The sequence below is a fragment of the Ochotona curzoniae genome, unplaced genomic scaffold (genome assembly GCF_017591425.1).
Source record: "Ochotona curzoniae isolate NIBS_2020 unplaced genomic scaffold, NIBS_Ocur_1.0 scaffold_1037, whole genome shotgun sequence".
NCBI classification, from domain to species: domain Eukaryota; kingdom Metazoa; phylum Chordata; class Mammalia; order Lagomorpha; family Ochotonidae; genus Ochotona; species Ochotona curzoniae.
In genome coordinates this window covers 32,033,327-32,048,539 of record NW_024467083.1, presented here as the reverse complement: position 1 = coordinate 32,048,539, position 15,213 = coordinate 32,033,327, and the positions used below count along the sequence as shown (strand labels likewise).

The 15,213-nt window shown below is 55.6% G+C and overlaps 2 protein-coding genes across 2 annotated transcripts; both read left to right on the top strand.

Moving 5' to 3' along the window:
* Nucleotides 1-2,934: 2,934 nt before the first annotated feature.
* S100A14 (S100 calcium binding protein A14) lies at nt 2,935-4,565 on the top strand. Its single transcript, XM_040998938.1, has 4 exons — nt 2,935-3,008; nt 3,342-3,453; nt 3,890-4,036; nt 4,247-4,565. Exons 2-4 carry the CDS (start codon nt 3,424-3,426, stop codon nt 4,382-4,384), a joined length of 315 nt encoding a protein of 104 aa, XP_040854872.1. The 5' UTR covers nt 2,935-3,008; nt 3,342-3,423; the 3' UTR covers nt 4,385-4,565.
* A 1,477-nt stretch (nt 4,566-6,042) lies between these two features.
* On the top strand, nt 6,043-12,198 carry S100A16 (S100 calcium binding protein A16). The gene is made up of 3 exons (XM_040998855.1): nt 6,043-6,130; nt 10,506-10,700; nt 11,587-12,198. Exons 2-3 carry the CDS (start codon nt 10,548-10,550, stop codon nt 11,743-11,745), a joined length of 312 nt encoding a protein of 103 aa, XP_040854789.1. The 5' UTR covers nt 6,043-6,130; nt 10,506-10,547; the 3' UTR covers nt 11,746-12,198.
* Nucleotides 12,199-15,213: the final 3,015 nt, after the last annotated feature.

The window sequence follows — 15,213 nt, the reverse complement described above, 5'->3', positions numbered from 1 at the left end:
TCTAGGCTTACTCTGAAGCCATGGGATCTCTAGGCATCTTCTGATGCCCCATTCAGTCTGGCCCTTAGCATAGGCCAGCTAGGCTGAACCCTAACCCCAGGGGCCTTGGGGGGTCAGCCACACAGCCTTGGCTCCCCGTTCTCTGGTTCCTGGGGTTTGTCCTGTGGGTGATGATGACAGCAGTGGGCATGTGCTGAGGGCTGACTGGGAGCTGGGTGCAGCACTAAGCTTGGTCCTCTGTATTTTAGCTAACTCTCAGAGCCCTTTGAGTGGGGATCCTTTTTCTACTTTTTTTTTTTTTTTCTCGGCACCGGTGAGAAGCCCTACAAGTGCACTGAGTGCAGCAAAGACTTCAACAACAATTCTCACTTCAGCACCCACCACAAAACCCACACAGCTGGGAAGGCATCGTAGGGGATGCCCCCTGAGCTTGAGCCTAGAAGGTGATTAATGTTTACCTCCCCGAAGAGCATAAGACATGAGCTAGAAAGAAGCCCTCCTGTGTGTAAACTGGGTATATACCCAGGGAGGTTATCTTTCTGTAATCCAGGTAGTTTGGAAGTGAATTCAAACACTAAGGATCCACATTGGAGGACACATTCTTCAAGAGTTGTTTCTTTATCTCCTGTTTAAAAAAAGCCAAAAAACAAAAAATACAACATCTCTCTCACACACACACATAATTTTTATTAGAAAGATCTATAGAGGAGAGACTGACTCCATCCACTGGTTTACCCCTCCAAGTGGCCACAGTGTCCCGAACTGAGCTGATCCAAAGCCAGGAGCCTTCCCTGGTGCCCTAAATGGGTGCAGAGTCTCAAGGCCTTGGACCATCCTCTGCTGCTTTCCCAGGCCAAGGGAGTTGGAAGTGGAGCATCTGGGACATGAACTGGCACCCACATGGTATCCTGGCACCTACAGGATCAAGTTGATCCTTTTGAAGTCCTATTTTAAAAATGAGGAAGCACAGGGCCCGGCGCGGTGGCGCAAGTGGTTAAGGTCCTCGCCTTGCACGCCCGGGATCCCATATGGGCGCCGGTTCTATCCCCAGTAGCCCCGCTCCCCTTCCAGCTCCCTGCCTGTGGCCTGGGAAAGCAGTCGAGGATGGCCCAAAGCTTTGGGACCCTGCACCCGCGTGGGAGACCCGGAAGAGGCTCCTGGCTTCGGATCAGCATAGCATTGGCCGTTGCACTCACTTGGGGAGTGAATCGTCGGACGGAAGATTTTCCTCTCTGTCTCTCCTCTCTGTATATCCGCCTTTCAATAAAAAATTAATAAAAATAAATCTTTTAAAAAAAATGAGGAAGCACAAACAAAAAGCCAAAAAAAAAAAAAAAAAAAAAAACCAGAGAGAGAAAATGGACTTTAGAGATGGTCAGTTCCAAAGGCAGAAGTAGTAGAACTAGATTCTCCAGGATCCTCTTTTCTGCCCTCCAGAGCAGGTCAGGGCTGGGGGTGGAGGGGCACGCAGGTGGAAGAGGAGGATGGCAAACAGACTCTGCTCAGGTGCTGTGGGGTGAGGGTGTGGTGCAGTGGGAAGCAGGTGTTGCCCCCTTGGTTTGAGGGGTTTGTGGTTTGCAGCACCGGCCACCAGGGTGCACTGGGGTGGGGCTGTCCCAGCTGTCTCCATACCGACAGGTGTCCTGCGTGAGGGCAGCCAGTCCAGAGACAGGCTCCCATAGCAGCACCCGGCAGGGGGCCCTGATGGACACCTCTAAACCAACAGCGCAGTCAGAGGCCTCAGAGGGACACTCACCCAGACACATACACGAACCCCAGGCTCAGGTGTCGTAGGCGTCTTCCTGTGGAGAGACCCTCACAGGGGTCCTCAGCTTGAAGTCTTCCAAGGGAATTCTCAGAAGGAGACCCTCTTGGAGAGGCCCCTAGATTGAGACAACTCCTCTTCCCCCTTCTGCTTCTGAAAGTGCAGGGGAGTCCTGGAAAGTAACATAGGGAGTGACACTGGGTAGTGTGCTCTGGTTTTTCCAGAGCTGAGGAAAAGAGCCAGGAACTCTGCCACATTCTTGCAGTGGCCTGTGTTGACCCCTCTATCTTCCCTCAGGACTTTAGGGTTCAGGCCCCTGAGGGTTGGGCAGGTAAAGGGGTGGAGGCTACTTGAGTTGGGTTGAGTTCCTGGACTCACAGGGAGGTTCTCTCTGGATGTGGTCTTGGGCACCTGGGCAGGGACTTGGCAGGTGCTACTGTTGCTGTGAGGCTGCTGCTGGGTTAGAGAACCTGAGGGAGGAGCAGCATGCGACCCAACCAGTTTGGAGAGGTCTTTTACTGCCAGGGAGCCTGCCTGGGTCCTGCGCATGTGCCCTGGGAGCCACCTGGGGAGGGGAGATCAGGGCTCACAGCTCAGTCTGGCTCTGGTGACCAGGCTGCCCTCCCTGGCTCCTTCCTCAGTGCCACCAGGACTGGCACAGGCTGGACTGTGGGGTCTGGGCAGGCTTGACTATCACCGTTTAACTGGCTCTGATTGGCAGGAGTATGTGTGTGTGTGTGTGTGTGGCAGAGAGCGATAAGGAAGCTTACAGAGGGACCCCCATGGGCCTCTTTCACCGCCTTCAGGACCCACAAGCTTCACCTTAGTCAGCTCCTGCTTCTTCTTTCCTGATTCCTGACTCAACACTGGCTCTGCCTTCCTGCTCCACAACAACCCCTCCTCCCCCAGGCTGATCCCATGGTGCTTCCAAGTCTTACTCTTTGCCTCCCCAATTTTCCTCCTCTTTCGCTCACTGCCTGCTGCTCCTGGGCCAGGGGCATCCCAGCCCCAACCTTCCAGACTTCCTACCCTACCCAGGGGTGGGGACAAGCTCGGAGCTCCTCTGGCCAGTGCAGAGGGTGGGGTTCACTGGCTGACTCCCTGTCTGAGCCTGAGCGGCTGCAATAGCATGGGCGGCTTATAGAAGAGGCCCAGCCCCCTGCCTCCCCTCCCTTCCCCCAGGTATAAGAGCTGAGCTCAGGTGAGCTGGCTCCTCCAGTCCTGTCTCCACGGCTGCCAGCAGGTAAGGAAACCCAGGGCTTTTCGCTCAGGTCCCTTAAACTGCCCTGATCTTGTGCCATGGGATGGGCTGGGGGCTAGGGTCCTGGAGGGTAGTGGTGGAGGGTATATGTTTCCAGTACAGGCAGGTGCGAAGAGTGAGGCTCAGATGGGGTCCTGGGGATTTCCTTTTCACGCATGGGCTCTTACGTCCTGAAGCCTGGGCAGGTGCCAAGGCTGTGTGGAGTCCTCCCTGACCCTCTGGTTGAGGCACACACTACCTGGAGTGGAGTTGTGGCAGGGGTGAGGTGGGGTGGGTGGAAAGCCCTCTCCTTAACTGAGGCTCCCCCTCCTCTAGGCAGATCATGAACCATCAGCTCCTCTGGGGCAGACTGTAGGACAACAGAGCTCTCACCAAAGGACCAAGCAGAGTGGGCACTATGGGACAGTGCCGGTCAGCCAACGCTGAGGTGGGCACACCTCTCTCTTCCCACACCGCTCTCCTCTGCTGCAAGAGCTGATGCTGCCGCTCACTTCTGCTCCTTCTTCTGGCCTTACACCCCAGACTGGCCAGGGAGGCCCAGAATTCCCCCCACCGTACCCCCCTCCCATGCCCACACAGGGTGATGCAGATGGAGTCCTCCTGGGAAGAAGATGCCTGGGCACTTGCTGGGACCTGCCCTGCCTTGGGGTGGGAAGAGGGGGTGTTGGAGGTGGGGGTGGCGGGAGGGGAGCCTTACTCAACTTAAGGCTCAAGGCAGAGGCCACTGTAGCCTGGGGGGTTGGAAGAAAGGGTTCTGGCTCTGGAGTGGGCAGAAGCCTGTGAGCTTTCCAGCTGTCTCCTGCCATGTTGGGGAACCAGGTGTCATGGAGTGAATTGGATGGTGTCCCCTACCCTCACTTCAGGATGCCCAGGAGTTCAGTGACGTGGAAAAGGCCATTGAGACGCTCATCAAGAACTTCCACCAGTACTCAGTGGAGGGTGGGAAGGAGACACTGACTCCCTCCGAGCTCCGGGACCTGGTCACCCAGCAGTTGCCCCACCTCATGCCGGTACTGAGGGAGTGGGTCCTGTCCCAGCCACCCAGTGTCCCCTGTGCTTTGAGACCTTGCACATACAGGCCCTGGTGTTGCCCAGCCCTACCCTTGGCCAGTGCCAGGCAGGCTGAGGTCCTTTGCCAGCCCCTGGGCAGGGTGGGGTGGGAGGGTCTGAAGGTGCTCCCTGACTGAGCCACGTGTGATGTCTTCTCACCCCACCCCCAGAGCAACTGTGGGCTTGAAGAGAAGATCGCCAACCTGGGCAACTGTAATGACGCTAAACTGGAGTTTGGGAGTTTCTGGGAGCTGATTGGGGAAGCCGCCAAGAGCGTGAAGCAGGAGAGCCCAGTGTCGGGAAGTTGAGGGTCTCCCCATGCAGGGCTTGGAGGAGGGAGGGTGCTGGGACAGGGGATCTTGAGACTGTGAGCCTGGGAATCAAACTTCTCTCCCTGTCCCACACTACCCTGACCTGGCCTGTATCTCTTTTTCTCTCTACATGGGAGGGGAGTGGGGAGGGGTCCCAGCAGCCTTCCCCAGGGGCTCTGGCTCCTGCAGTGTCTCTGTGGAGGGAAACTGGAGGGTGTGGGGTGGGACAGGGGCTGGGGATGGAGAAGGAGGGACACCCAGGAAGAGTGGAAGGGCCAAGTAGTGGTAGTGGGGAAGGGAGGAGAGGAGCTAGGCTGTGGGAAATGGTTGGAAGCCAGGGGCTGGGCATGTGGCTGGAAAGATGGTACTCAAAAGTGTCTCTGAGAACCTACCCTCCTAGCCTCCTGGTTGTCTGCCTGTCACCACTCCTGCCCCAGGTCCTCCCAGGACTCTGTCCCTGGGGCTGGGCCAGGAAGGCTGGGAGGTGGAGGTGGGGAGAACAGGGTGGGAGGACAGCATGAGGAGGGGATTCCTCAGGGTGCTTGGGCATTGACACAATGATGGTTGTTTTATTATATTTGATTAATAAAAAACATAGAAAAAAGTAAAAAAATGTTGTTTTGATTCTGTACTCCCTCCCTGAAGTTCTGTGGATGAGGGGCTGGGCAGGACAGAGGTGGTAGTGGGAATGAATTGGGACTCACCTTTCTTTTGCATCTGGGTGAACAAGGGTGGGTCCAGACCCCACGGGTGGGAGAGCTGGTCCTGTCTGAGGGGCGGGCTGCTCTTGGGCCTAGGGCTGGTCCTCTGGGCACCTCTGAGAAGGGTATGAATCCCAGCTCTGCCACATTCTGTCTTTGAAACTCTGAGAGTGCCCTGGAGTATAAGTTTCCTTACCTGTGAAAAGGGGGTATGAATAGATTTCCTTCATGGGCTGGTTAGCAGGATGAACAGGAGGCAGGTGCCTGTGAGCTGACGTCAGTATTGTTGGAGAGGGCAGGAGAAAGGGGGTCTCCTCTCTGGGGCCAACTGTCACCCCAAGACATGGGCAAGTGGAGCGGGCTGATCTCTGTTTGGGTACTCAGGGAAAGAGTGAGGAGTCCCCGGGAGGAGCCTTTGGCTGCAGCTGCGTGAAAGAGGTCTTAGAGATGGGTGGTGGGAGAGCTTTCTGTCAGGCTGGACTAGAGATGGGGGGCTGGGAGCCAGCTCCTGGCACTGAGGTGTACCTCCTGACCCCCAGAGCCCTGTGGAAATCAGGTAGGATTCCTGAGTCCCAGCACCAGTGAAGGTTTCCCGTGGCCAGCTGGGTTGACCCGCGGTGCTAACTGAACCTGTCAGTGGGGGGCTCCCCCCAGATCCAGGTGAGAAAGGCAGGTGACAGTCCTTCCCTTCTTGCCCTCTGCACCTGGTTGCTGCTGCTGCTGCTCAGGGCCTTTGCAGTAAGGAGGGTGGGGTTGGGGGAGTGCCAGCTTTCACCACTCCCTCTGGGGTGGGGGTAGAGGGGTGTGAAAAAAGGTGTGTATCCCTTTAACAAGGGCCCAACCCCAGGGCCAAGTCAAGAGGGAGCTCAGTCACTATCTTCCCACCGAGCCAGCTCAGCCAGGCGGGCCCGGGAGGGAGTAGGACAAATTCTGGGAGTGCAGCGGGGAGGAGTCCTGGCCGGGCTGAGCTCAGGGAGCTGCTTGGCAGTGCCAGAGCCCAGGCCCCAGAGCCCTGCTGAGAGGAGGTGCGCTGTGGAGGCAGGTGAGCACCCGGAGTCTGCCTTGGGAGGGACCCCTCTGGCTCTGGAGGCCAGGGGAAGGGGCAGTGAGGGTGACGAGGGAGAAAGGGGCCTATTCTAGTCGGGGCAGGAAGGTTTTGTTAATTATTAACTTCCCCCCAAGGCCAGGTTGGGAATGGGGGAGTCCTGGTTGAGTTGGGGGTTAGGAGAGGCCTTTTCAAGGAAAGAACAGGATGGTGAGACCCCCTGCTTCTGGGCAACAGCTCTCTGGGCTCCTCTCCAGGGGCCGGGCCACTGGGCAGAGCATTCAGGAGCCTTGCCCGCAGTGCTTGGTTTTCCCCAGGCAGAAAAGAGGAGATACTGGCTGGTGGTGGGTGCTGAAGGGGGTCAGACACTGGACACAGGCCTCTCTGGGTTCTAGGAGGGCCCAGGGAACCTGAGAACCCAGGGAGGGGAGGCAAGGGCTGGAGTGACCTCTCTTCTACCTCACCACTGAGGCAGGTCCCCGGAAGCAGGGCCCCATTGTGTTCTGGGAGCTGTTCCTTGGGAGGGACCTGGGTGAGGCCTTGGGGAAGCCTGGGAACTCCCTGGGAGAGGAAGAGGGAGGTGAGGGAGAGGGGCCCCCTGACTCCTCAGCCCTGAAGCTTCTTCTGCTTAGGATTCAGGCAGGTCGTGGCTTGATGGCTGTGCTTGGCAGAGCTACCAGGCACTGTGGGAGGCTGCCCGGCCAGCCGGCCAGTTGTGGGGGTGAGAGCAAGGGGGGTGCTGGGGATCTGGCCACCTACTATAAAGCACTCTGTGTTGGTGAGTCCAGGGGAGCTCTATGTGTGTGTGTGTGTGTCCACTCCTAACTCTTCCAACTTCACTGGTCTGTACAATTTTTTTGAGGAGCTGGCTCCTTGTTCCAAAAGCAGGAGCGGGTGAAAGGGAAACTGGTTTCCCAGGAAGAGGAGCTTAGGAATGCCTGTGTTTCTCTGTATGGTGTGTGAATTAGATGCAGGGAGTCCTGTGAGGTGGGGAGGGCTGAGGCAGGTGCACCTGTGTGAGCCCTGAGCCCCTCGTGGAAATGGAAAATAGAAGCACGAGAGGGAGGCAAGCACAGAGCTATTGAGACTTGGGTGGGTTTGAAACAGCCCTGCCAGTGCAGATAGCGGTGCCAGCTGAGCTGAGATCACATCAACTCTGTGTGTGGAAGGCAGATGGGACCCACATGGGAACCTGGAAGGGAATGACACAGAGAATGAAGACAGCAATGGACAAGTGAATGAATGAGTGTGGGAGTGAACCAGTGCATGAACAAGCAAGCAAAGGAGTGGTGGAGAAATGAGCACACGGGTTTGAGGAGGGTAGAAGGGGCAAAGAGAATGCCACTTGTTGGCTTGAAAGTGGGTGCGGGGTAGAGGGGTCCAATGACACATTCCAATGCTTGGGAGCAAGCTATGACTTAAGCATGTTGTGGCAAGAGATGAGCTTTGCAGCGTTCAGTGGTTGGGGACTAGGGAGGTGGGTGGGTGGCTAGCAAGCACTTGGGGAGGTGGAGCTCAAAATCTGGGGGTGGGAGGGTGGGGCCGGAGTGGCTGGGATCCAGGGGCATGGTGTCAGGGCAATTTGGGCTTTTGGAGCAGTCAGCAAGCTGGACAGAGGTGGGTGGAGTGGAGGTGAGAGCCTCCTGGTTGCTCAATGATGAATCAGCCGAGGAGACAACAAAGAGAATGTTGCGGGTGGGGGCAGGAAGGCCCCTTGAGGGAGAGGTGGTCTCTCCATTCCCTCTTTTTTTGGAAGGCTCCCATATCCACCATCGCATTCCCCTCCCCCAGGCCAGGATCCGCCCATGGCTAAACCAATTGCATGAACCAATTCCTGCCCAACCTTGCTAGGAAGGGACTTTTAGGGCAGTACCTCTGCCCATCCCTCCCGGGTTTAGCTGGTGGGGAGGACAGGGCAGGCCTGAGGAGCAGGTGGTAGTGGGATGGGTAGGGTGGCAGAGCCTGTCTCCTGGTCCCCCAGGGGAGGGAGGGAGGAAGAGGGTAATGACACCTTGTGGTCCCACCTTGATCATCTTCCTCAGGGTCCAGATGGTTATCTTCATTCTTGTCCACTCGAGGAGGAGCAGCACGTGGGGAAGGGAAGGGCAGGTTAGTGGGAGGAGAACTGGGATGGGGAAGGACTGCAACACTGAGATGCTGATGCTGCCTCTCTGGCCACTCTGGAGAGCAGGCAGCTGCATCGTCCCTGTGGGAGCTCACCTTTGGGCGCTGTCAGAGGCCAGGTGGGCAATGTGAGGAGATGACCTGGTGTTCAGGAATGGCAGGAGGACACTCCTCTGGCCAGAGAAGCAGACCCCAAGAGGGAGATAGCAGGAGGGGGCACTGGCCCGTGGACGGAGGCTCTACCGGAACACGCATGTCTCTGTCTCTTTCCCTTGCTGTTTGCCATAGGACACCTCAACAGCCAGCAAGGGTGGGATGGTTAAAGGAGGGGGTGCTTCTCTGAGTTCTGCCTACCTTCCACTCCCTGGTAGGGAGTGGGCTTGCCCAACCCTTCTTGACCCAACCACCCCCACACCAGGGCAGCAGAGCAGCCGGAACACTGGTTAAAAAAAATGCTTCTGCCCTTTCTTTGTGAATGAATGGCAAAACTTGCAGCATGCAACCCTGTAAAAAAAAGGTGGTTTCCTATAGTTCCGGGAGCAGCCTCATCCTCCTAGCCACAAACCAGAGTGGTCAGGCAGGGAGAGGAGGGTAGGATTTCCCACCAGAGGTGCCCGCCTGACCCCTTTGTCTCCAGTTCCCCTTATTTTGGCAGCCTCTCTCCTAGTCTTCTTCTTCCAGAAAAAAAAGCTGCCTTAAAGAGACTGTTCAACGAGGTGGTCAGGGACTTTGGTTACCAAGTGTCAGGGATGCAAGGAGGCAGCATATTTAGGCAGCATGCACCATGAGCAGGGCCCTGGGCCAGGCCGTGTGGATGGGGGCAGATACACAGCTTCAAAGTGGGGTGAGGCTGTAGAAACAGTTGTCCCCATGTCTGCGGGTGCAGCTGAGAAGACACAACAGCTGCCTGTAAGAAACACTGTGCTTGATTCAAGAAATGAGGCCAGACCCAGAGGACAGCGGTCACATCAGTGAGAGGGCCACGGGCCGTGGGAGTCAGGGAGCATGGGTGCAGGGGCAGGGGTCAGGCAGGCTTCCAGCAGAAGGCCTGGCTCTGGCAGGACCAAGTGACAGGCAGGCTTCCACTGGGGAGAGAGGGCAGGTGGCAGTGGCATGATGGCTGGGGCCTGACCAGGCCCACATGGTGACTGTTGTCCCTGCTGCGTGTGTCCGCCTCCTCTGGCCAAGGCCAGCTGATGAGGGCAGCTGGAACTCATTCCTGGGCCTGGGGGTGGGAGGGGAGCCTGGTTTGCCCGGGTTGATCTGGGGGGGCTCTGGGCATGGGCGGCGACTCACAGACTAGATCCGCCTGCTCCCCTCATATCCTGTTGTTCAGGAGGCTGGCTGCATCCGCTTGCGCTTGCCTGGTTGTGAGTGCCTTTTGTCCTGGGCTGAGGGGGTGACTTGTGTGACTTCTGGCAGCTGCAACTGTCATCAGGGGCTGTCAGCAGCTGGGACAGAACCAGGCCTGGGCTCCTGCTTAGGTAATGGCATGGCGGGGGGTATGGGGTCGGGGTTGCCCATGGGTCCCCCTGTATATTTAGGGGTGAACACGAAGGAGGGGAGGTTGGAAGGGTGTGATGGATCGGGTGTGGCGCAAAAAATCTGATTTGATGAATTAAACCTCTCTTGATGATTTTAATCTCTCCAGGGAGGGGCACAGGACAGCCATGGCTTGAGACCCTGGACTCCCTGTCCGGGAGCCTGGCCAAGGGTTGCTTCCTGCCTCAACTGGGAGGGTGTCAAGGATTCTACCTCCCTCTTGTTGCCTGGAGCTGGGGTCTCCTTTGGTGCTGAGGTGGGGAGCCAACCCCCTTCCCCATTTTCCCTTGGCTTTTCCCAGCAGGTCCTGTCTCTGCCTGCCCTCAGGGTGGGGACTAGTGGAGGTGGAGGGGCCAGGTGTGGAGCAGGGAGGTAGGGCTGGGCAGAGACCATCCTTCCCTTCCCATGAGAGCTCCTGCTCTCACCAGAGCTCTGACAAGCCTGGTGCCTGGGGCTGGGGAAGGGCTGCCAAACCTGCTGAGGCAGTTGGTAGAGCTGGAACACCTGCCAAATAGTTCTCATTCCAGGGCCCACCCCTGGTGGTGGTGGTGGTTGGTGGGACCCTATGCTCTGGTACCCCTGTCACCTTCTCCCTTCGCAGGCCTGGAAGTGGTGGTGGGGGCACGCCAGGGACTCAGGTGGGCATGGGGGAGGAGGCTCTGTGACCTGTGGAGTCTCTCTTCATCTCCCCTGTTTGCTTATTCAGGAGCAGTTGCTGCCCAGGCCCTGTGGGAGGTGAGCCAGCACCATGGCTGAAGGCTACACAGAGCTGGAGAAGGCGGTGGTGGTCCTGGTGGAGAATTTCTACAAATATGTGTCCAAGCACAGCCTGGTCAAGAACAAGATCAGCAAGAGCAGCTTCCGCAAGATGCTGCAGAAGGAGCTCAACCACATGCTGACGGTGCGTCCCCTGGCGGCAGGCCTGCCTGTCCTGTCAGCCTTCTTCCTCGGAGGAGGCCGCTGCCCTTCCGTCACCCCATCCCAGGCTCCCTTGGTGGGTCTCTAGCTTCTCTTACCTGGGGTGCCCAGGTCTAGCCACTGAAAGCCCGATTTGCAATTTCTTTCTTTCTCTTTCTTAAACAATAGTAAGAATTTGTCATAACAAGGTTCATTTTAAATTGTTTTGTTTTAGAAGAGCCAACGTGATGGCTCAACTGGCTAATCCTCAGCCTGCAAGTGCTGGCATCCCATATGGGCGCTAGTTCGTGTCCTGGCTGTTCCACTTCCATCCAGCTCTGTATTTATGGCCTGGGAAAGCAATAGAGGATGGTCCAAAGCCTTGGGACCCTGCACTTGTGTGGGAAATCCAGAGAAGCTCCTGGCTAATGCCTTCAGATCAACTCAGCTTCAGCTGTTGTGGCCCTTTGGGGAGTGAACCAGAGGATGGAAGTTTTTGTCTCTCCTCTCTATAAATCTGTCTTTTCAATAAAAACAAAATAATTTTTAAAGAAAAATATTATTATTTATTTATTTGAAAGGCAGAATTCCAGAGAGAGGGAATAGCAGAGGCAGATTTTCCATATGCTGGTTCCCTCCTCAAAAGGCCACAAAAACCAGATCTCGGGCCAGGCAGAAGGCAGGAACCTGGAACTTCTGCGTCTCCCATGTAGGAGACAAGGTCCCACCGCCTGCTGCTTCCCAGAGGGCTTTAACAATGAGCTGGATTGATAGTGGATCTGAAGCTTGAACCTGCCCACTTTGCAGCTTCTTGCATTTTCCAAGGTCAGTTGCCAGATCCCTAGACTCTACCTAGGGTCTGTCTGGGGCTGACTCTGGTTCCTCCCCAGGATACAGGCAACCGGAAGGCAGCAGACAAACTCATCCAGAACCTGGACGCCAACCACGACGGGCGCATCAGCTTCGACGAGTACTGGACCTTGATAGGCGGCATCACGGGTCCCATCGCCAACCTCATCCGCCAACAGGAGCAGCAATGCAGCAGCTAGAGGACCTCGGGCCGCCCCAGCCTCGCCGCGAGCCCTGCTCTGTCCCTCCCCTCCCGTGCAGCCCCAGGCCCGCCTCAGCCCTCCCCGCCGGTCCACCCTGCAGACCTACCCTAGTCCGTCCTTGCTGAACTGGGTGGACATGCCTCCGTGAATCTCAGTCCCTGGAGCCACCAGGCGCAGAGTGCTCCCCAGCGGGCTCTCCATGCTGGCCCGGGATCTCTGGAGGTCAGCCCCTGCGCCCTCCCAGCGTCTGACTGTGAGGTCAGCTTGGGGCCGCTCTCTCTTCCTCTGGCAGTGGCAGCAGCCGCGGCTCCCCGTCCTGTGAGCACTCCTGGGTGGGGAGGCCCTTCTGGGGCTCGCCTCCAGCGGCCTCTCTGCTCAGCCACCCACACCATGGAAGTGAAGGCTGGGTTTGGAGCTTGTATCCTCCTCCCCACACTTTGTGACGGTCATTAAAACCTTCCCACTTCTCAGAGTTCTGGTGCTTTGGTGAGCTTTGCCCTGGCAGTACAGGGTAGGGCTTGGGGTGCGTGGAGGGTGAGGGAGTCTCACAGGGAAGCCCTAAAAGGAAGCAAGAAAGAAGCCAGAACCTCCCAGATCCCAGCGGGAGCTGTCAGCTCTGGTCCAGCAGCTCCTGGCCACCTGATCCACGAAGGGCCAAAGGCCACTGTCACCCAGTCCAGGCCCTCATAGCCCAGACTCTGTTTCAACACTTAGGCACACTACAAATCTCCTTTGTTTTTGGGTCCCAACTGTGATTCAGTGAGAGAGGGACCATGGGGTTGTGAATTCTCATCCACAGAACTTTGCAGAACTTGGTTGAGGGCTGGAGAAGTAGGGGTGCAAGGGAGAAGAGGCATGGGAGGCCATGACCTGGGGCTCCTTAGGGGTCAATGCCAGGTTCTCTCTTTCTTCCCTGCCTCTGTGCTGAGAGAGGTCCCAGGAGGAGGACAGGAAGCTGGCAGGAAATCCAGCCTGCAGACCGTGGGCTTGGTCATTTCCACTGGAAGGCAGTGCACCCTCCAGCCTGCAGACCGTGGGGCTGGTCATTTCCACTGGAAGGCAGTGCACCCTCCAGCCTGCAGACCGTGGGGCTGGTCATTTCCACTGGAAGGCAGTATACCCTGAGACACACAAGCATCCACTCACAGACCTGAGGCTGCTGTGACCTGCAACAACTGGCAGCCAGGGTGTCGTGGGGACTCCTTTCCCACCACCTCTCTCAGTAATCACCCCCAGTTAAGGATGAAGTGCGCATTGTGCAGAAAATGTCTATGCTGACTTCACTGAAAGGCACAAACATATTATCTATCCAGCCATCTATCCATATATTTACTTATCTTTCATATTCTCTTTTATCAATCATCTGGATATCCTTCTATCATCTATCTGTCATTGTCAACCATCTATCCATCTATGCATCTATATCTGCCTGTCCCTATTCATCCATCTGCCATCCATCTTTATCTAGCACGGTAGAAACACACAGCAGAAATCTCTCTTGAAGTGCCCACCACAGTGTTGTTAACTGTGTTCCATTGTCCCACCACAGATACCTTCACCCTTTTCATCCTGCACGCTGTAACTCTGCCTCCACTGAGCAACTCCACTCCCCCTCACTCCAGAAACTACTGCTTTATTTATTTATTATTATCATCATCATTTATTATTTGTTGTAAGATGTACTTATTTACTTGAAAGTCAGAGTTAGGGAGAGACAGAGAGAATTGTCCATCCACTAGTTTTACTCCCTAAGTGGCTGCAGCGGCTGGAGCTGAGCGATCTGAAGCCAGCAGCCAGGAGCTTCTTCTAGGTCTCCAATGTGGGTGCAAAGTGCCAAGGCTTTGGGCCGTCCTCTGCAGGAAACTGGATGGGAAGTTCAGCAGCCAGGACACGAAGACGTGAACTGTATGGGATGCTGGAATTGCCAGCATCACAGGCTGTCCTAACCCTGCTATGCCACAGTGCTGTACCCAACAGAGAAATCTTCCACCTTCACACCTTAAGGCTGTAATAATCAGACTGAGTCAGGCCAAAGCCAAGAGCCCAGAATTTAACTCTGGGTTTCCTATGCAAGTGTCAGGGACCTGACTACTTGAACTATTACCTATGCATCCCAGGATTGCATTAGCAGAAAGCCGGATTAGAAGTGGGACTGAAATTAGGGTCTGGCGCAATGGTGTAGTAGTTAAGGTCCTCGCCTTGCACATGCTGGGATCCCATTCGGGCACCGGTTCTAATCCTGGCGGCCCCGCTTCCCATCCAGCTCCCTGCCTGTGGCCTGGGAAAGCAGTCGAGGACAGCCCAAAGCTTTGGGACCCTGCACCTGGGACCAGGGAGACCTGGAGGAAGTTCCTGGTTCCTGGCTTCGGATTGGCTCAGCTCCAGCTGTTGCGCTCACTTGGGGAGTGAATCATCGGACGGAAGATCTTCCTCTCTGTCTCTCCTCCTCTCTGTATATCCGCCTTTCCAATAAAAATAAAAAATAAAAAAGATCTTAAAAAAAAAAGTGGAACTGAAATTAGCCACTGCAGCACAGGAAGCAGGGATCCCAAGTGGTGACCAAACTCTTGCTTCTATTTTACATTTCTGATTTTCAAAATTTATTTGAGAGCTGGCACTATGGTGTAGTGGGTAACCTTCAATGTTGGCATCCCATATCAGTGCCAGTTCATGGTCTAGCAGCTCCACTGCAGGTCCTGCTCCCTGCTAAATGGCCTGGGAAAGCAGCAGAAGATGTCTCAAGTGCTTGGACTCCTGCAGCCATGTGGGAGACCCAGAAGAAGCTGCTGGTATTGGACTAGCCCAGCTCTGGCCATTATGGCCATTTGGGGAGTGAATCAGAAGATGGAGGATTTCTTTCTGTCTCTCCCCATCCCCATCTGCAGCTCTGCCTTCCAAATAAATAAATACATTTAATAATTTTTTTATTTATTTGAGAAGCAAAGGGAGAGAGACACACAGAGAAACACGAGACAAGCTGCCCTCCTGTGGTTCACGCACCAAAGGCTCACAGTGGACAATCTGGGTGGGGCTTGAAGTGGGGGTTCAGGATGTCAGTACAGGTCTTGCACATGGGTACCAGGAACCCAGTTACTGACACATCCCTGCTGCCTCCCAGTGTCTGCATTAGCAGGAAGCTGCAGTCCAGAGCTGGAGCTGGACCTCAAAACTAGGTACTAGGTGCTTAATCACAGGCCAGATGACTGCCTCATTTTAATCTCTTTTTGCCATAGCAGCTACACCATTTTATAGTCCTGTCAGCAGAAGTCATAGGAATTGCAGCATCCTATCAGTTGTACTTAGATTTTTCTGGGTTTTGGCTTGGACGGTGCCCATCCTAGTAAGTATTAAATGATATCTTATTTGATAGGTGTTTGGAGGTCAAGGTACTCATGACAACTGAGATGGATTAGTAACAGTTTATGGCAAAATTTTTCTTCATAAAAGAAGAACTTTTCTTTTTAA

Coding starts and splice junctions, on each gene's coding strand:
- S100A14 (XM_040998938.1), top strand. CDS start 3,424: ATGGGACAGTGCCGGTCAGCCAACGCTGAG. Junction 3,454..3,889: donor GCCGGTCAGCCAACGCTGAG/GTGGGCACACCT, acceptor CCCTCACTTCAG/GATGCCCAGGAGTTCAGTGA. Junction 4,037..4,246: donor AGTTGCCCCACCTCATGCCG/GTACTGAGGGAG, acceptor CCCCACCCCCAG/AGCAACTGTGGGCTTGAAGA.
- S100A16 (XM_040998855.1), top strand. CDS start 10,548: ATGGCTGAAGGCTACACAGAGCTGGAGAAGGCGGTGGTGGTCCTGGTG. Junction 10,701..11,586: donor AGCTCAACCACATGCTGACG/GTGCGTCCCCTG, acceptor GTTCCTCCCCAG/GATACAGGCAACCGGAAGGC.